Below are 21,890 nucleotides of genomic sequence, written 5' to 3' on the forward strand. Positions count from 1 at the left end.
TGATTTTTTAAATTTATTTATATAATGAGTAGTGAAGAGTGTTTTTCTGTTCCTTTCTTTTAGCTCAAGCAGTAATTTATTAAAAAAAAATCTTTATAATTTGCACACACGAGATAACTCAGGATAGCCCAAATGGGTTAATTACTGCCACGTATTTTCTACTAAAACATTTATAAAAACCACAAAAAACTATACAATGAGCATTCGCATGATGCATACTTTTAATCTGTAAAATAAAAAAAGTCGATCCATTATGGCACATTTTCAGGCAAAAAATGTTCCGGGAAGGGGTTAACCATTAAGATTCATGTCATAACACAGTGCTGGCAGTAATTTGACATCTGTAATTAATCATTAAGCAAAATGCATGAATTTCAAAATTTTTTTATATATAAAAAAGAAAATACTAGACACTCATAAAAATTTTAGGCACTATGGCAATTGTTGCACTTAAGATTTGTTGCACTGTGTCATTGGGTCATAACAATTTAAAAGAAAACAGCAATATGATATAATTAACACACCTGGAAAGTTTGGTGCAACTACTCTTGCTCCATATTGATCAAGTCTAGTTATAAGATTTGTATAGTCTCTGTAGGATCCTGGTGCTCCATGAAGTACAACAACAACTGGTGACTCATTCCTTTTCTCTGCACTGTGCATTACACTGGTGTCTATATATTTCACATTAAATGTCAAACCTTTTTCTGGTACACATGGGAACTTTTTTCCTTCTTTCCATTTCCTGTACAGTTCTTCACAAGCTTGAATTTCTGCTTGCAATTCTGGATAATTAAATTCTTCAATGAATTTAGAATCCTGAAATGCACATGTAGTGCAAAACTTATTAGAATAAACAAGAAAAGCACTACTGAAGTCCAATACAGTTTGAAGACAAAGTCCTTTTAACTTCCTAGGGAAACTGGCAATATTTCTAATGAACACAAACTGATGGCTTGATTTGTTGACCATGGTTCTTACAGAAAATTGTTTGAATTCTTGTACACATATCCACAACTTGCATCCCTTCATTGTTAACCTATTTAAATAAAATCAGAAAAGTATCAATAAAATTCAGTCAATATAATAAATAAAAAGATTAAGCCATACAAATTTAAATAAATGATTTAGTGCAGAATTTTTTTAAAGTAAATTCTATGATGTTTTATGCTTTAATTAATAAAATCTGTGGTTAAATACAAACAGACAAATACAAACAACATCTGAATTAATCAACTGATAGCACTAACAGGTTGAATAAAAAATCTTAACGCATGATTACGAGCATATTAAGATTTTTTATTTATCCTATATAACAATTTTCTTATGTCCCTCTGCCTGAAATGCTCTTTGAACTTGAATAACTCAAAGATTAAACAAGCTTTTGTCCTGATTCCTTTTCCAACAGGTTTTATTTAGCAGTAAAACTGAGAAAAAAAAATCCAAAAAATTTTTTGAAAGATTTTTTTAAATCCTAAGAATTGATTTAGAACCCAGTGATGTGATTTGATTTGATTTTGGGTTTACTGGCAACAACAGCAACCTAGACCATAATGCGTCAACCATGATAAATGAGTAGACATTAAAAGTATAGAAACAAAGGCTAAAAGATTACAGTGACACAGGAATATTGGTCACTATGTCAGAAAAAGATTTGTATAAAAGCAGTCAACAAGGTATGAATCGATCGGGGGTTTCACGTCTGGTGAGTATGGGCTTGGCACACAGAGGGTCCCAAGCTGGATATCATCATTCTTCTCTTTCTTGGTGATTTCCTTCTACTTCTTTCTTTCTCTTTCTCTGCATAATTCAGAAATTATTTTTTTTTTGTCTGGTGCAGCATAAGCCTCAGGCTTCCTTGCACCATATGGCTAATAATAATAATAACTTCCTCTCTACTAATCCTGCACAGACTAGACTGCCACCATTGGATTACAGGCTTGATTTGATACACCTTGTTTGAGGACTGTGCCATAATTGTTACCACTGGGTGTATAATGCATTTCTTATCACTTTCTCATAGTCTGTATAGGGGACTAATGGACTGTGACTGCTGTGGGATTGTGCTGATCTGGCTGCAGCATCTGCCAGATCATTTCCCTTGATCCCAATGTGGCTTGGGATTCAGCAGAAGCAGATATCAAATGTAGATTCACAAAGGGTAAATAACTTCTGCTGGACTATGGACAGGACTGGATTGGAATTATATCTGATTATTGATAAGACCTGTAATGCACTTATAGAATTAGCATACACCATACAACTTTGATAACTGTTAGTTTTAATATGGTCCAAGGCTAGCTCAATAGCATACAACTCTGCAGTGTATATACGGCACTCCTGTGAAATTTTCTGAGAAACCATGCTATCTGGGAATAGAGCAGCAGATCTCACAGATGACTCTGATTTCGAGCCATCAGTAAAGATGGGTAGGAAATCAAAGTAGATCAATGGGCAGCATAGAATTGTAAGTAGACAGATGGTGAGGTGCTTGCCTTTCCCCCGATGTTAAGGGAGAAATTGCACGGTGGAAATTGTTGCCGTGGTGACTGGGTAACATTGTCTACCGTGATTAGCTTCAGTTGCTTCAATGTATAAACTCTGGATAGGGGATGTTCAGAATTCTCCAGTAGCAATGTGTATGGCTTGATGGTGAACTGGGTCTAGCCATCGAAGTACACTGTTTCTAGCAGATGCATATAATTGGGACCCATAATCTAATTTAGATCAGACAAATGCACAGTAGAGGTGCAATAAAGTGCAGCGATCTGCTCCCCAGTTATTGGACGAGATTGCATGCAAGAGGTTCAGTGCCCTTGTGCATTTTGTCTGCAGTTGACGGATATGAGGTAAAAAAGTTAACTTACTATCAAAAATCAGCCCCAAGAATTTTGTCTTGGATGCTACTGGAATGATGTTTTGTCCGAGCATGATTTCTGGTTCAGAGTGAAGGCTCAGTTTGTGACAAAAAGTGTATGCAGATGGTCTTCTGAGTTGAGAACCCAAAACCGTTACTGATTGCAAGAGTTTACATGGTCAACAGCATGCTGCAATTGTCTTTCGATAATCCTCATGTTACACAACTGTAAAAAGATGGTAAAGTCATCAATGAAGAGGGTACTTTTTACATTTGGAGGAAGTTGTTCAGTGTTGTTGTTTGTTATTTGGTTTTTAGGAGCATTAGCAACGAAGGCCATATTGCTCCGGGGAGGATATGCGGTGGTCATTCCCTGACCTTTCTGCATCCTCCGTATTTGGTGGGCATGGGCTTGAACCCCGGTCTAATCAAGAAGCGTGTGCTACACACTGCTGCTCCTGCCCACCTGGCTACGCAGGCACCTGTTGTTCAGTAGTAGAATTAACTGTCATAGCAAAAAGTGTAATGCATAGAACTGACCCTTGGGGGACTTCCTCCTCTTGGCAAAAAGGTCGAGAGAAATCGGACCCCACACAAACTCGGAATGATCAATTCAGTAAAAAAAATTTAATAAAAAGGGCTATGTGGCCTCTAAGAACAAGACTGTAGATATCTTTCAGGATTTCAAATCTCCAAGCTGTGTCATACATTTTTTCCATATCAAAGAAAATCGACACCAGATGTTCGTGTTTAAGGAAAGCATCTCGAATTGACATTTCCAGTCTTATTGAATGATCAAATGTCCTTTTTTCCGAGGTAAAATGCGGCTTATACATTGTACCCTGGAAAAAAGGCTATTTGTTTCTAGATACCACCCGAGGGAGGCGGGCATTTTCACTCCTTTCCAGGATCTTGCACAAGCAGCTTGTCAGAGCAATGGGACAGTAATTTTTCAAAATTTTTGGAACCTTTCCTGGCTAGGGAAAGGCAACAACTATTCCCTTATGCCAAAAGTTCAGAAACTGATCTTCGAGATATATTCTGTTGTACAGACAGAGCAGACAATCCATAGATTCAGATGAAAGATGTTTAATCGTCTCATAATGGATGTCATCTGGCCAGACAGAACTCATCAGGGATAGAGGTAGTGTCCCTTCCATTTCCCATTCTGTGAAGGGCTGATTATAGGCCTCAGTTATTGGATGACAATTTCAAAAATTCCTTTTCCGCTTTTTGTTTGAGGGCCAGAAACTAACAGTTGTTTTTGTTGGCGAGAGGCAATAGCCATTGTGGGATGCCAATGATTCTGTCTTATTTATTGAGAGTTGCAATTTACACTCGATGGAGTGGCAAGATATTGTAAGGTCGTCTGCATATAGATAAGTGTCAACATTAGCCAGAATATTCTCTGTTGCATTGTTTGGCCTAACTGCAAAGAGTCTTGCACTAAGAACTGATCCTTGTGGGACCACTTCTTCTTGGACAACTGTTTGGGATAGTGAATTGCAGTAATGCACCTGAAAGGTTCTATTTTGGAGAAAGCTCTGTATGATTAATGGTAGCTGACCCTGTAGTCCTGTGGCACAGAGATTTTGAAGATTGCCATAGGGCCAGATTGTATCAAAGGCTTTTTCAATGTTCAGATAGACCATGATGAGTTGTTCTTTACAGATAAAAGCATTCCGTATGTTGGATTCTGCCTTGATCATAAGGTCTAGAGTTGACCGATTTTTCCTAAAGCTGTACTGGTTTTTGTTCATTATCGAATGAGATTCTAGGTTAGATTATGATTTTATTGGCGCATTAGCATCTAAGGCTATTATGCACCAGGATATAATTATATCAGTTTAAAAATAGATAGATAAATAAATTCTGGTAACTTTTGAAAAAAAAGTTACCAGAATTTCGTCCCAAATCATATACAGTATTGGTAAAAAGCAGTATATGCATTAAAATATATACCATATTTCCCCATGTATAAGATGCACCTTAATTTTGGGGCCCGAAATTTGAAAAAAAATGTATTACATAAAGTTATTGAACTCAAGTTTCATTCATCATAAAATTCATACAACTCATCACTGTCAAAACTCCCATCCATTAGCTTGTCCTCATCTGTGTCTGATGACGACTCACTGTCTTCATATATTGCCTCGTCCTCAGTTCCATCTATGGCATTTGAAATGCCACACTTCTTAAATGACTTGACAACGATCTCAATCTTGATATTATCCCAGGATCTTTTCACCCAGGTACAAACTTCTCCTATAGTTGGTTTCTTCACTCTTCCTGCTGGTGTCAAATTGTCCCCAGAAGACTTCATCCATTGGTTCCATTCGTCTCCATTCGAAAATTAAATAACTTTATAAAGGAAGGGTTTTAACAATCTCTATAATCTGTCACTTAGAGAAAAGACGCTTTCAAATCATTTTGGAAATATCGCTATGATCACTCGCTTGGCATGGCGCCTCCGTAGCCAGGTGGGAAGGAGCAGCAGTGCGTGGCACACGCTTCTTGATCAGACCGGGGTTCGAGCCCGTCACCACCAAATACGGAGGATGCGGAAAGGTCAGGGAATGACCACCGCATATCCCCGTAGCAATATGGCCTTAGTTGCTAATGCTCCTAAAAACCAAATAACAATAACTCGCTTGGCACTCGGGCCCAGTATTGCATGGTTTCACTTTTTCCTGGTATTTGACAATTGCTGATTTTGATGTTTTGGGAAATGTTGAGATAGCATCAGTTGGGATACTGATTGGCGTATTGCTGGTCTCGTTTGTGATTGTAAGTTTCTTTTTGGATGTTAGTGCAGTTTTCACACAGGTGGAAAAAGAACTGTTTGGTTCTACAAGACTCTGTGTTGCAACTGAGCGGCTACTTCTGGTGACTCATGCATATGATCGGCTGGGCATGGTTAACAGCACTTGCTTTCTTGCTTCAGGATATGTGACTTTATGCTCCACTCAGGTCCAGATTTTCCATTAGGCACCTTAGGCACAGTGCCGAAGGCTTACGAAATTTTTAGTGCCTATGAGGAAGGCAAAAATTAAAAAAAAACAAAAAACAGTTTACTCTTCACTGTGACTAACAAAAACCGAGCTGAGAAAATGTGCGCAATCGGCTCTAGGAGCTTCGATTCAATACGCAATCTAGTGACTGTTCTCGAAACTAGAAGAACTGAAGTGATGGTCGCTCCGTCAATTGAGGTGGTTAATCATTTATCATAGTTGGAACTTAAGTTGTGTTAATTGACATTATTTGCAGTCAAAGTGCTAAAATAAGAAACATTTTACCCCCCCCCCCCTTTAGCACATTTCGGAATGAAAGTGCCTAGGGCCTACAAACACCAAAATCCAGCACTGGCTCCACTTTATATTTCTTGATTTTTTCCTGTTTTCCAAAAAACACATGCTTTAGAATATGCAGGATGGCTTCCTTTGTGTCACCTTTTGTTCACTAAGTTCTTGTATTATTTCTTCTTCAGAGAAAGTTAGTAAGTCCCATTCACTGATAATGCCTTTAGATGTGTTCAGAGTATTATGGGGCATAACTGACACTGGAATATTGTTGAATGTTGTTAATTTTAACAATTTTTCTGAATGAGATGTTTTTGAAGTTTCAATTAGGAGGTCTCCAGATTGGAGAAGCTTCACCATTTTAGGGTATCCGACAACCGATTCGAAACATTTCTGTATCAGAAAAGACGACAGTTTGCTGACAGGTTGTGTGGACAGTGAGTGCATTATAAGAAATGCTGGCATATCCGAAATCTCTTCGGACGATTCAACTCATGTTCTGAGACAGGGTTAACAACTTTGCCACCTGTGGGCTTTAGTAATGGATATTCATTGCAATCCATCATTGCTCCTTTTAGCCCAGAGAGAGGAAGATTCTTCTCCCAGGTTACCAACTCCACCACATGGAGGCAGGAGCAGTGCCAACCAGTGACCAAGTAACCAGAAGAACAGGAGAGCAGTATGGTGGGTCTTGTCCATATTCAGAGTACTGTGTCAAGTGAATAGAAATGAATGTGTGTGATTGATGGGATGAACAAGAATGTCAATTAACTGTCTGAATATACACCGAATTTATGTATTAAAAAAAAAAAAAAAAATTTTGCAAGTTAAGATGTTTAAATGGGGTATGAATGGAAGGTCACGTGTAAGCAATGCGATGAACAAGCAAATGCATGTGATTTGTTTAAAAAAAAGTATGGGTGTCTAATTAGTTGTTTGTATTTAGGGGATTCTGTCTCATCTGAATGCAAGGTGATGAATGAAAAACGGTAAACATGTGAGATAAAGTTATTGAAAATATTAATATCAAATACCCATTTTTTACACTCTAAATATATGTTATAAAAAAAAAATAAAAATTGCGTTCATGTAAGCATAACAGGTGTATAAACAGTTGCATAAATATAAATGTGGCATGTGTGCGTTGTTCTGGCAAGCCCCCACAATTTAACTACTGCAGTGGGAACAACCAACTAGGAAACAATAGCTTGCTGATGCCATGCTGTCATGTCCCCTTAGCAGCATGAAATTTGCTGACACTGGATGTAGATGGTCTGGCCAATGTGAAATTTAACTCAATGGATTATAATCATAACAATTCTCCCCCCCCCACATATAGGGCACTCTGAACCTATGATTTTTTATCACACCTTAAACACCCAGGCCTAGGCCACCTCCCATTCAAACCTTTAACATTCCCCCTCCGTGGAGGATAGACTTTTCCCATAAGGATGTTCCCGCTGCTCCCTTTATCTTCCAATTTCCTGGTGGACGTCTTCTTATCTTTCACCCAATTCATTTCACCTTTCGTCCAAATCTGAACTATCACCCCACACTCCTCTTCCAAAACTACGATTTTTTTTTTTTATTGATTTTTTTTTTTAGGAGCTCTCTGCCAAGTTAAGGCAGCATCCAGGGTAGGAAATGAAAACTAAGTGGTTCTGCATAGGCCCCCCAGGCCAAGTGACAGGAAGAACAACAGACCAGCATAACCCTACACTACATGATGCAGACTACACGATAAATACACACTCTCCGGCCTTTACAGAGTTTGTATTGCATCACAATGTTTACAGATGTGGAGTTGAGGGAATCCTCTGGAGCTGCTTCACAAGAAACACTATATTAGCATTAGCATTAGCAGAGGCATTTGATGCAAGAAAGCAAGCTTATGCAGCATCAGCCAAAAAAAAAAAACAAAAAACCACTTCCACTTCACCCCTCTGTTCGTTCAAAATACCTGTCCAGATGAGCCTTAAACTTATTTAGCATTAGCATTAGTAGAGGCATTTGATGCAAGAAAGCAAGCTTATGCAGCATCAGCCAAAAAAAAACCACTTCCACTTCACCCCTCTGTTCGTTCAAAATACCTGTCCAGTTGAGCCTTAAACTTATTTAGGCTATCAACCTCCACTACAAGGGATGGAAGTCTATTCCACCAACCAACCACCCGCTGGCTAAAGGCAAATTTCCGCACGTCTATCCTACATCTGTCTTTCCTCAATTTGAATTTATGCCCTCTCAGGTGATTATTCTGAGCGAGAGGAAGAATCCCATCAGCATTGAGCATGCTCAAACCATTCAATGCTTTATACACCTCTATCAGATCACCTCGCTGGTGCCTAGTCTACAGACACTGTAATTTGCAAAACTTCAGCCTTTCTTCGTAAGAGCACCCCTTTGTTCCATTCACTAATCTTGTTGCCCTTCTCTGTACTCGTTCCAGCAGCTCTACATCCTTGAAATGAGGCCTCCAGACCTGTATACAGTACTCCAGGTGTGGCTTGACCACTGCCTTATACAAGGGAATAATCACCTCCTTATCCCTACTAGAAAAATTCCTATATATCATTGACAATACACCATGAGCTACTCTTGCGGCCCGTCTGCACTGCTCAGAGAACTTCATATCTGCCTGCACAACCACCCCCAGGTCCCTTTCATTCTCTACCACTGTCAGTGTAGTACCACAGAGTTGATACGTTGCTCTGGGGTTGCTGTTTCCCATGTGTAGTACTTTACATTTGTCAATGTTAAACTTCATTTGCCACCTCTCAGCCCATCTGCTCAACCTTTCCAGATCCTGTTGCAGCAGCATAGTGTCAGTAGTGTCCTTGACAACCCTGCCTAGCTTTGTATAGTCTGCAAACTTCGACATTAAGCTTGATATACCATCATCAATATCATTTATGAATACAGAAAACAATAATGGACCCAACACTGAGCCCTGAGGGACTCCACTAATAACATTAGTCCACGACGAGCAGTGTCCATTGATTACCACTCCCTGTCTTCTCCCCCTCAGCCACCCCTTTATCCACAGCAGCAATTTGCCTCCAATGTCACACTGCTCCAATTTGTGCAGCAGTCTTCCATGTGCAACAGTATCAAAAGCCTTTCTAAGATCCAAGAATATAATATCAAAGTTATTCCCTGCATCCAGTTCCTTTGTGACTGCATCATAGTATCCAATCAAATTGGTCAGGCAAGACTTCCCCTTAACAAAAACATGCTGTGTCCGAGCTATAACTGAAGTCTTGTCTAAATGATCCTGCAGTGCTTCTTTAACTAGTGCCTCCATTAATTTTCCTGGAACAGACACAGGTCTACAATTACTTGTGTCAGCCTTTGATCCTCCTTTGTGAATTGGGGTCACATTTGCACATCTCCAGTCTGTGGGTACCTCCCCCGAGTCCAAGGAAGCTCTCATAATTATGGCTAAGGGTTTGCTTACTTCCTCTGCTGCCTCCTTTAATATAACTGGATAGATCCCATCCACTCCGGGTGCCTTTCTTGTGTTTATCTTCAACAATTTCTCGTCCACTTTACTCTCAGTTATTACAAGATTCTCTAGCTTACTGCTAGAGTTGAATACACCTCTGGCTTTCCCCTCGCTAAATAACTCCTCATGTGTGAATGTCGATGCAAAATATTCATCTAGTTTGTTAGCTACCTGAGCGGGATCATCAACAGTTGACCCATCGATATCAAGTGGACCAATCTGATTCATCCCCTTCCTTCTAGAGTTTACATAAGTAAAGAACTCTTTGCTGTTTTTCTTTGCATCCCTTGCCAAAGATTTCTCGTAATCTGCCTTCGCCTGCCTAACCTCCTTTGTAACTTGGTTACAGATCAACTTGTATCTATCATAGGCTTCTGTGTCGTGTTAATTTGTATGTATCCCATGCATGTTTCTTCTCTGCACTATGCCTCATCAGTTCATCTGACATCCATTTAGGCCTAAACCTTGAACAATATTTCTTTGTTGGTATGTAAAGCCTAGTAGCTTCCAAGATAAGTTCTTTGAATGCTTCCCATTTTGCATTTGCAGTTGGTAACATCATCAGTTGGTCCCACTGTATAGAATTTAAATACTGTCTCAGTCCATCGTAGTCGCCTTTACGAAAGCAATAACCCTTCCCTTTACCCCTAATGGTAGTTACCTCTTTGAGTAAATCCCACTTCAGCACATTGTGATCACTGCCACCTAGTGGTTCATTTATCTGCAGATTCTTAATGCATGAAGAATCACTGCTGATAATCAAATCAAGAGTATTCCTCCCTCTTGTTGCCTCCCGAACATGCTGATATAGAAAACAATCATCCAATAAATCCACAAAAGCCTTGCTAGTGTGTGAGTGACCAGCCCCCAAATTCCAGTCAATATCTGGGAAATTAAAATCTCCCATTATAAGACTCTCTGATTTACTGGCCCACTCTATTTCCCTGTACAGTTTCTTATTATACTCATCAGAGTCATTAGGCCTATAGCACACTCCTACTCTCAATTTTGATCTCCCAATGCTTATGTCACACCAAACTGACTCGATACTGCACTGTCCAGCGATGTCCACTGGCTTCACTTCCTTGGATTTTATGTATTTCTTAACTAATAGCATAACCCCTCCTCCCTTCCTATCCAGTCTATCCTTTCTGTAGACGTTGTACTCCCCAAATTCCAGTTCTGCATTCCTTATATCTGTGTGACACCAAGTCTCTGATATCCCAACAATATCTGCCTTTGATGTTTTGAGCAATACCTCAAATTCATCAAATTTATTTACTAAACTCCTAGCATTGGTGTACACGCAAGTACTTGCACCTATTTCTATTCTTAGCTACCCTAACACAACCCATGTGTCTACTTGTACCGCAATGACTCCCAGCAGTCTCTGAAATATCCTGAATCTTGTTTTTCAGGCTTCTGCTCATTCCAATAGAAGCAGTGCAAGAATCTCTTTCACCTCTGCCAGTGGCTACTGTTAATCTATTCGTCTTTGTATCCCCCCAAGCTAGCAGTTTTCCGACCCACCTAACACTGCCTCAATAGCATCAGCAAATATTCTTGCGCCCTTTCTATTTAAGTGTATCCCATCCCTGTAGAAGCAATCTCTCCTGTTAACAAGTACAGTCCAGGCTGAAAAAAATTCTACCCCTTGAGCCTTGCACAATCTTTCCAGGGCCAAATTGATCGACAAGGCTCTCATCATATACTCCCTCCTATCGTGTCTGGGTAGAATTGCAGACACTTTCAAATTCAACCCTATTTCACGGCTTTTTTTCAACAGTGACCTGTACTTGTTAAGCAATTCTGCCGGTCTCCTACTCTTGATATTGTTAGTGCCAACGTGTACAACTATATCACCTTTGGTGCCCTTAAAAGATGATATCTGCTCTACAACGTCATCACCCTTTGCCCCTGGCAGACATACCCTGGTCCTGTTCCACCTATCCTTTTTACAAAGCACGTTCCCCGTTTCCCTGACAATAGAGTCACCAACAACTACTAGTTCCTTTGGGACCAGCGCATTCTGCCTTGGGGGTTGCCGCTGTGTTTCACGATGACCAAGTGCAAGTTCTGGCGTTGATGTGGGCAGCTGAGAGCTTGATGGGCCCCTCAATTTAGTTCCTTCGAGGGCATCCACCCTGTCCTTCAAGCTCTCATATAGGCCCATAAGAACGCTGAGTTGTTGCCTGATTTCGATACACTCCTTGCATCGCGTACACACAAAGACATCCCCCATGGCAATATCATGTCCCGTACCTGAATGCTCCACAAACATCATGCAAGCTGTGCATTTTAGAAGGCTGTGATGCAGAAGGCAACTGCCCCCCTCAGTTCTCCTCTGAGTCACAGCACTTCCATTAGCTTGAGCCTTTTGTTTTGCTGCTCTGATCTGAGTCATGATTACTTTTAATTTAAATAAAATTTCAATTTCAGTTTATAACCCTAACTTATCTCCCAACACAGTTATAACGGGATATATATTTTTTACTGTCAAGTATTAATTATCTACGAGTTCCCTTTATATAACTTCCGTATCAGTTATGTATTAATTAATTATGTTACGTTTGTAATCTAAGTCGGTATATGTATTTAGTTAAAAGTGCAATTTAAATGCCAACGAAGTTCAACAAGTTTAATAGATTTTACCGACCGCTGAAAATATTATAACCTATACTATACTAACGCTATCTAGGTTCGATATATAACGATCGTATGACAAAGACAATGGCGGGAAATTACGAACGGTAATCTATGGACACAAGTATTAATTAACTTTCAAATCTCCCTATAGTATGCACTTCCTGGACACATTGTACTCCCCCATTCAAATTCTGCATCCCTTATATCTGAGTGATACCACATCTCTGATATTCTTAAAATGTTTGCATTTGATAACTTAATCAGTACTTAAAATTCATCAAATTTATTTACTATACTCCTAGCATTAGTTTACATACAGGTACACATGCACCTGTTCTTATTCTAGTTACCCCTAACACAGCTCATGCGTTTACTTGTTCCACAATGAACTACAACTGGCTTTGTAATCTCGAACACCTTGCTTAAAGGCTGCTCCATGTTTCAATACAAGTAGTGCAAGAATGACTTTCACCTCTGCCGCCAGCTGTAGTTAATCTATTATTCTGTGTATCCCCAAAGCTAGAGGTTTTCCGACCCACCTAATGCTGCCTCGATAGCATCAGCAAATATTCTTTCACCCCTTCTTTTTAAGTGTATCCCATCCCTGTAAAAACAGCCTCTCCTATTAACAAGAATTGACCCTGCTGAGAAAAATTCTGTTCCCCCAAACATTGCACATTCTCTCCAGGGCCAAAGTGATTGACAAGGCTCTACACATGTACTCCCTCCTATCGTGTTTTGGGCAGAATTGCAGACACTTTCCAATTCAATCCTAACTCAACTTTTTCCCAACAATGCCCTGTACTTGTTAAATAAATCCTCGCATCTCCTACTCTAATATCATCAGTGTCAATATATACAACAATATTCTGTTTAATGCCCTTAAAAGATGATTTCTGATCTACAACATCATATATTTTTGCCTCTATTTTTGCACAATATATTTCTCAATTCCCTGACAATAGTCACCAACAATGTCTATCTCCTATGGGACCAGCACATTCTGCCTTTGGGATTGTCGCTTTGTTGCCTGATGCATGAGTAAGATCTGCCATTGGGTTAAGCAGCTGAGAGCTTAATAGGTGCCCATTTTAATTCCTTCAATGGCATCCAGCCTATTCTTCAAGTTCTCATAAAAATATCCATCAGAAAGCTGAGTTCATATCTAATTTCCTACACTCTATGCACCCAACACATACAAAAACATCCCCCTTTGTCTGTATCATGTCCAGTTAAGCCCACAAACATCTTCCTCTTGCTCAGATTACAAACCTGAGAGGGCATAAACTCAAATTGAGAGAAACCAATTGTAGAACAGATGTGTGGAAAGTTGCCTTTAGCCAGCAGGTAGTTGATTGCTGGAACAAACTTTTCTATCTGTTGTGGAAGTTGATAGCAAATCAACTTCCACAACAGATGGAAAAGTTTGTCCAGTTCAAGGAAGAACTGGACAAACTTTTGGAGCAAATGGATAGGTGAAATGTGAAGTTTTTTTTTTTTGGCTGATGCTGCATAAGCTTGCTTTCTTGCGTCATTTGCCTCTACTAACACTAATACTAAGTGTCACATTTTGCAAGGCTGTGATTTGTAGGAGAACCGCCCCCTTCATTTCTTCCGCAAACTATAGCACTCAAATTGCTTTGCTACTCTAGTCCGAGGCATGATTTCAATTTAATTTGAGAATACTACACTAAACTAATAGATATTAAATGCTATAATAACACTACTCTCTTCAGAGGTTATGCAGCAGTAATACACATTATGCTATTAAGTTAATGTTATACCGTTACATAAACAGAATTTTAAATCAGTTATAGCCTTACTATACATAAAATTTCTTAGCTAAAAACAAAAGAAAAAATATGCCAACCATAGTTTTTAACCTATTTGCAAGTTTTTAGAGATGAGGTTAGGAAAAATTATTGGGAGTTAAATGATTTTATAATAACAGAATGTAAGATGAAAGAGAAATTGTTTCACCAAAAAGTAAACAAAGCACCTAGCACAAATATAATGTACCAAATTGTATTACCAAAAAGCTGTAAAAGAGGTAGTTCAATCTTTAGCTATCATACTGAGCACATTCCTTACATTCAGAAGTATCTGTAGATTGGCAACAAGCAATGTATTCCTAAGGGTAGTTCAAAGGGTGAAGTGGATAACTACAGACCTAACTTTGACTCCCATGTCAGAGAAAATAATAGGACTCAACAGTTAAAGTAGTGCAAAATCATTTAGGAGTGCAGCTATCAGGCAATCGCAAGATGGATTTGTGAAAAGATCATACCTAACCAATCTGATTAGCTATTATGAGGTTATTAGAAAGGAACTGGATGCAAAGAATAATTCTGACAATATAAATTCAGAGTTCAGTAAAAAACCCTGATATTATACCACATGTATAACGGTTGCATAAATTTCAGCAATGTAGAATTGGGGCAAATTACTAATATGGATAAAGAAATAGTTAAGCTAGGAGAGACAAAGAGTAGTTATAAATGGCCACTGCTCTTCATGGACTAATCTGATTAGTTGTAGGATCCTTACTGGTTTTAATACTTATTACAAAAAGGTTGAAAAATTGCAATTGAGATTTAACATTGACAACTGCAAGGAACTGCACTTGGTTAGCAGAAATCCCAGATTAATCCCTTAAGTTTAATAACCTTAAGTTTACTGCTACTGTTACTGTTTTCATTATGGATAACCATAGCAGTAAACTTATGGTTATCCATAATGAAAAAGACTTATGGGTAACTCTACAGACCTATATGTAATCCTTAAAGAGTGCAGACTAGAGCAAAACTAGAACAGATAATGAGGTTCTGTCAATGCTATAACACATGAACTTTGCAAGCAGGGGTAAAGAGGTGATTTTTCCCAGAGTAAAGACAGTAGATGGACTAAATATTGCACACTGCACAGAAGTTTGGAAATTTTATTTTAGGAAGGATGTAAATTTATCACAGTGCATGTAGAAAAGATCAACAAGATTAGTTTTGGGAGAATTTTTATTCTCCCAAATAATGGGATAATCTCACCAAGTAAGACTAATTTTATAAAGTTTAGCACCTCAGTGATGAGCTAATTGCACCCATTTAAAGCTTTAAAATAGTATAATACCCTTTTAAAACTTTAAATGGGTGCCCTTAGTAGTAGTGTCCATACGTAAGGGTTAGTTAAATTAAATGCTGACAGCATTTAATTTAACAGTAGTCAGCATTTAATTCAACAGCATTTAATTTCAGTAGTGATTCTTCATGCATTAAGAATCTACAGATAAATGAACCACTAGGTGGCAGTGATCACAGTGTGTTGAAGTGCGATTTACTCAAGGAGGTAACTACCATCAGAGGTAAAGGGAAGGGTTTTTGTTTTCGTAAAGGCGACTATGATGGTCTGAGACAGTATTTAAATTCTATACAGTGGGACCAACTGATGATGTTACCAACAGCAAACTCAAAATGGGAAGCATTCAAGGAACTAATCTTGGAGGCTACTAGGCTTTACATACCAACTAAGAAATATTGTTCAAGGTTTAGGCCTAAATGGTTGTCAGATGAACTAATGAGACATGTGGCAGAGAAGAAAAATGAATGGGATACATACAAATTAATGGGTGACATGGAAGCCTATGATAGATATAAGTTGGTCTGTAACCAAGTCACAAAGGAGATTAGGCAGGCAAAGGCAGGCAAAGGCAGACTACGAAAAATTCTTGGCAAAGCATGCAAAGAAAAACAGAAAAGAGTTCTTTACATATTTAAACTCAAGAAGGAAAGGGATGAATCAGATTGGTCCACTGGATATTGATGGTTCAACAGTTGAGGATCCTGCTCAGGTGGCTAACACAATCTAAACGAGTATTTTGCATCTACATTCACGCATGAGGAGTTATTCAGGAAGGAGAATGATGTAGGTAAAGTAAACATTGGCAGCGAGCTGGATGATTTTGTAATAACTGAGAGGAAAGTGGAGGAGAGATTGTTGAGGATAAACATAAAAAAGGCACCTGGGGTGGATGGGATCTATCCAGTTATATTAAAGGAGGCAGCAAAGGAAGTAAGCAAACCCCTAGCCATAATTGTGAGAGCTTCTTTGGACTCAGGGGAGGTACCCATAGACTGGAGATGTGCAAATGTAACCCCAATTCACAAAGGAGGATCAAAGGCTGACACAAGTAATTATAGACCTGTTAGTTTAACTTCTGTTCCAGGTAAATTAATGGAGGCACAGGTCTTGCCTGACCAATTTGATTGGATACTATGATGTAGTCACAAAAGAACTGGATGCAGGGAATAACTTTGATATTATATATTTGGATCTTAGAAAGGCTTTTGATACTATTGCACATGGAAGACTGCTGCACAAATTGGAGCAGTGTGGCATTGGAGGCAAATTGCTGCTATGGATAAGGTGATGGTTGAGTGGCAGAAGACAGAGAGTGGTAATCAATGGACACTGCTCAATGTGGACTAATGTTATTAGTGGAGTTCCTCAGGGTTCAGTGTTGGGTCCGTTGTTGTTTTCGGTGTTTATGAATGATATTGATGATGGGATATCAAGTTTAATGTCCAAGTTTGCAGATGATACAAAGGTTGGCAGGGTTGTTAAGGACACCACTGATGCTATGCTGCTGCAACAGGATCTGGAAAGGTTGAACAGATGGGCTGAGAGGTGGCAAATGAAGTTTAACATTGACAAATGTAAAGTACTACATATGGGAAACAGTAACCCCAGAGCAACGTATCAACTCTGCGGTACTACACTGACAGTGGTGGAGAATGAAAAGGACCTGGGGGTAATTGTGCAGGCAGATATGAAGTTCTCTGAGCAGTGCAGACAAGCTGCAAGAGTAGCTCATGGTGTCTTGTCAATGATATACAGGAATTTTTCTAGCAGGGATAAGGAGGTAATTATTCCCTTGTATAAGGCAATGGTTAGGCCACATCTTGAGTACTGTATACAGGTCTAGAGGCCTCATTTCAAGAAGGATGTAGAGCTGCTGGAACGGGTACAGAGAAGGGCAACAAGATTAGTGAATGGAACAAAGGGTTGCTCTTACGAAGAAAGGCTTAAGTTTTGCAAATTACAGAGTCTGGAGACTAGGCACCGGCGAGGTGATCTGATAGAGGTGTATAAGGCTTTGAATGGTTTGAGCATGCTCAATGCCAATGGGATTCTTCATCTTGCTCAGAATAATCACCTCAGAGGGCATAAATTCAAATTGAGGAAGGACGGATGTCGGATAGATGTGCGGAAATTTGCCTTTGGCCAGCGGGTGGTTGGTTGGTGGAACCGACTTCCATCACTTGTTATTGAAGTTGATAGCCTAAACAAATTTAAAGCTCAACTGGACAGGTATTTCGAACGAACGGAGGGGTGAAATGGGAGTGGTGTGTGTGTTTTTTTTTTTTTTTTTTTTTTTTTGGCTGATGCTGAATAAGCTTGCTTTCTTGCATCATATGCCTCTACTAATGCTAATGCTAACAGCTGACAGATAATCTCTTTTTAAGACAACACACAGAAACGGATATAAATTGAAAAACGATGATTGCCTCCCGACAAAATAACCAATTGAAGGAATAAACGTCCACCTAGTACTGCAGAAGTGAGTAGTTTGAGTACGGATCAGACAAATTGGGTTAGGCTTTTTTTGATAATGTTGCATAAGCTTTCTGAGTTTCACCACTTTGCCAATACTAATATGATGCCGTGTCATGCATAGGAATTAATATTTAAAATAAATAAATGCACAAGGCATAATACTTTAAGAGTTTGGTATCTATATATGATATCGGTGTTTAGATACACCATAGATAACTCTTAAGAGGTAGTGCAATATCATGGCAACTCGTCGTGAAGGCAGAGCACAATATGAGAAAGAGCAAATGATGCCGCCAACAACTACTTTGTAGTTTCTTAAGAGTTATCTATGGTGTATCTAAACACCGATATCATATATAGGAATTAATACACACTTACAAACATCCAAACCGAAAAAACAAGAATGCCGTACCTGGGAATTCCGTGGTTATATTCTTTCTTTGAAGATTAATCCCTATATTTAACCTCCCTCCGTAACTATATTATCTTCTTTCTTATATATCAAAAGCGTTTTTCAACAAAATCATCCAATGAAAAATTGAATACAAACGAAATCAATTTGTCTACTTCAGAGTTAACGTCTCCAACACAATTTAAAAACTTCCGCAAAATGCAGCATACTACAGCTCACAGAATATGTACACCACAGCGTAGTAAGATCACAGAGAAGTAAGATATTACCTGTGATGTACACCACAGTGTAGTAAGATCACAGAAAAGTAAGTATTACTCTGTGATGTAGACTATTGCATCATTGGTGTCAAAGCTGTTAATTCGATTGCAGTGCCTAAAAATGCGAGTGAGTGAGTTTAGCTTCTTTTTTTTTTTTTTTTTTTTTTTGGCGTATGAGAAACCCGAAGCCCATTATGCGCAAAATCCCAAGTTTAAATACAGCATGCCATTACACTAAAATGCTTTAAGGACTCAAGCCTTAGGCTCCGAGAAAACTACACCACGTACAAGATAGTGCAAACGCATCATATTATTACACAGCTAAACTCTGAATTAGCAATTTTTTGCAAAGGCGGCATCATTTAAGTTATATCTCATACTGTGAATACCTTCACAACGAGTTGCCTTGGTATTGCACTACTTCGAATAAGTAACGCTTCACCAAAGGAGAAGACTGTTGTTACTTATTCTCAGCGGATACCACCACCCAGACGGCACAGTTTCAGGGCTATTTGGGCCTTCCTAGACAGAGGGGGTTAGCTCGAAAAATCAGAGACGGTCTCCCGAGAAAGAAAATGGAGCAAGTGGCGCTGTCCTCCATATGGCTACCACAAGAGAAGGGCAAGACCATCCACCCCCACCAACTGGAAGTGCTTCCAGCGGAACTGCCCTAGTGACCACTCAGGAAGGAATAAAACGCCAACGCATGAAGTGGAGCATCGAAATGAATACGTACATCATGCAAGCTTACTACGAAATAACGAAGCTGGAGACCGATATGACAACGTACAGGGCGAGACTACATACTAAGTGCCTGGAACGATTCCCGGATATTCAGGTCACCAAACAGCGTATAACGGACCACAAAGAACCTGATAGCTACTGCAATCTTGGAAAAAATCAAGCAGGACGTGAGCGATCAACTACAATAGATAAAGAATACGGAACCAGAGGAGAAAGAAAACACACCACGGAACCAGCGGAGAAAGAGCAGAGAAGAAATTCAACCCACAGCAACTGAAGTGGAGACCAGGTCATGATATCCAGAATGGAGGACGAGTGGAAGAAGGCCCTAACAGAATTCGAAGGAATGGACCCCACAAAGACCCACGTGATACCGAAGCAGAGGCCCAATAGAACCTTGTGAAGAGTCACAGATAATACCACATTATCTCAACAACAATGTTGCAACAATGGAGACCATCCATGCAGCCACGTATTGTGATGCCACACTAGTAATAATGGAAGAGAAACGAGAGACCAGCAGAAGAACTGAAAACATAAGGAACCGCCAACTTGGGAAAGAAGATTTCAGCAAAAGATACAAGAATTAAGAGTCAAGATAGGCCAATTAACTCAGTACCAATGGGGTAATAGGAGTAAGAAATTGATTGGAAAAGTGAAGAGCATCCTCAAGAGAGACAGCGTCCACAGCAAACGTGAGACAAAAAAATCGGAGAATAGGAGAGTACTTGGACACACGGAAGCAGAACCTCCTCGCTCTCAGCAAGAGACCGCCGATACAAAGAGAGCTCCCAGAGGAAAATAAACAACCGAATCTTTGATGAGGACCAAAGAGGAGCAACGACGAGTCCCGTCTTCTCCGAGATTATAGGAGTCTCGGAGAAGATGGAAAATAAGGAAACGGAACACCCGAGCAGAAGACGATTGAAGAGCTCTGGAGCAACATATGGAGCAGGGAAGTACACTTGTGTACAATATTTAATGCCGACCGGGCTAGCCGGATGGGTAAAGTGCCTGCCTGGAAACCCAAAGGTCGCGGGTTCGAATCCCGCCTCGGGCTTGGATCAAAGTACTGCAAAAACCTTGGGAGGTGCGTTATGGCCCCAGAAGCCGATGCGCCAACAACTACCCAAAAAAAAAAAAAAAAAAATTTAATGTACTAAAATTCCATTGAATGATTTTTACTTGGATTGAGGTTAGGTGAATTGCTCTGACCGCTTTATTTTCTCTCGTTTTGGATATACTGAACGAACAATATTCATCTTCTCATCAGCCTATAGTAGGAGAACTGTATCTTCCTTATCGGGTGTCATATCAATTTCCATACTTCGATCAGTTAGTTTATTCCCTGTACGATTTGCATCTTTCTCCTTTGTTAAAGTTCCTGACTTGGGGCGTTGTCTTGGTTGGCTTTGTATTAGTGGAATTTAATGAATTCTTAATTTGGTTGCTGTTAGTGTCTCCATCCTTGGGGAAGGATCTGGCCCATTGAGAGATATTTTAGGAAGAATTGTAATATCAGGCTGGGTTGAAAACCCTTTAGTGTTTCTGACTGCATTAGAATATGATTTGGAAGGCATCACGTGTAATATATCTTCATACTTCTTGTTATGAGACATTTTTCTCTTCTTCGTACTTAGTATTTTCTTTCTCATTTTCCATAATACGCAAGTTCTGAAATATGCAGTATGAGCACCCTGACAGCTAGGACACTTTGGTGCTACTGCTGTACATTGTTTGAGAGTGGTGTGGTAAGCCACACAAAGGGACAAATGACCTTACCTTGACATGCTGTTTGAGAATGCCTATATTTCTAGCATTTAAAGCGTCTAGTCGAGTTGGAATACATGATCGAATCTAACGGGAAAGGTAAGATTCGACAATACATAGCTTTAACTAATTAAGTGATTTAACGGATGCAGAATGTAGAAGGTAATAACGTTTTTCTTTGTTGGTGTAAGGACACCATCCTGTTTGGTCATTAATTTTTTTGGCACTGATAACACGTTAAACCGTAAATTCTTCAGTAATTCATCTCTCGGGAACATTAAGGATGTCCCATTCCAAATGGTCCCTTGAGGTGTTTAAAGTTCTGTGTGGGGTTACAGAAATGGGAAAAGCCTCCTAAGGTCGTTTGCTTCAGCAGCTGCCTAGAATGATTGGAGTTGGATATTTCTACAAGAGATCTCCTGAGCAAAGTCGTTTGACAATTTTAGGAGTACCTGCTACAGCCACCATTCTTTTCTACACAAGAAATGGAGATAAGCTTCAATGAGGTTTCGTTGATAATGTAAAATTAAGAAAGCAGGCAGTAAGAATTTTCTTTTTTGATTATCATTGGTTGAGACGATTCATGTTCATTACATCAGCGAGATTAAGAGGTCCATGTTTGCTCCCTCTTTCCCTCGGTAGTGGATTTATACTCAGGTTACTGACCCCGCCACGTGGAAGCAGAAGCTGTGCCATAATGACCTGGCGATAAGAGGTTAGTGAAGTTATTTATATACGTATATTCAAAAGAAAGGCGTCTTTCCTATCTTGGTAGAAAGCTTACCGCTTTGTT

At 39.4% G+C, this 21,890-nt stretch overlaps 1 protein-coding gene across 1 annotated transcript in view; it reads right to left on the minus strand.

Annotated features, from left to right (window-relative positions):
- LOC150077269 (uncharacterized) overlaps positions 1–18,404 on the minus strand; it is a 114,975-nt gene extending 96,571 nt beyond the window's left edge. Inside the window, exons 1-2 of the mRNA XM_090386294.1 lie at positions 18,324–18,404; positions 525–1,039 (exon numbers count right to left, since the gene is read on the minus strand). Of these exons, the coding sequence (XP_090242420.1) occupies positions 525–1,032 (508 nt within the window). The 5' untranslated portion in view covers positions 1,033–1,039; positions 18,324–18,404. The remainder of the gene's footprint in view (positions 1–524; positions 1,040–18,323) is intronic.
- Positions 18,405–21,890: the final 3,486 nt, after the last annotated feature.

Source organism: Mastigoproctus giganteus, chromosome 12 (assembly GCF_048544385.1).
Source record: "Mastigoproctus giganteus isolate SK-2022 chromosome 12, ASM4854438v1, whole genome shotgun sequence".
Classification (NCBI taxonomy): domain Eukaryota; kingdom Metazoa; phylum Arthropoda; class Arachnida; order Uropygi; family Thelyphonidae; genus Mastigoproctus; species Mastigoproctus giganteus.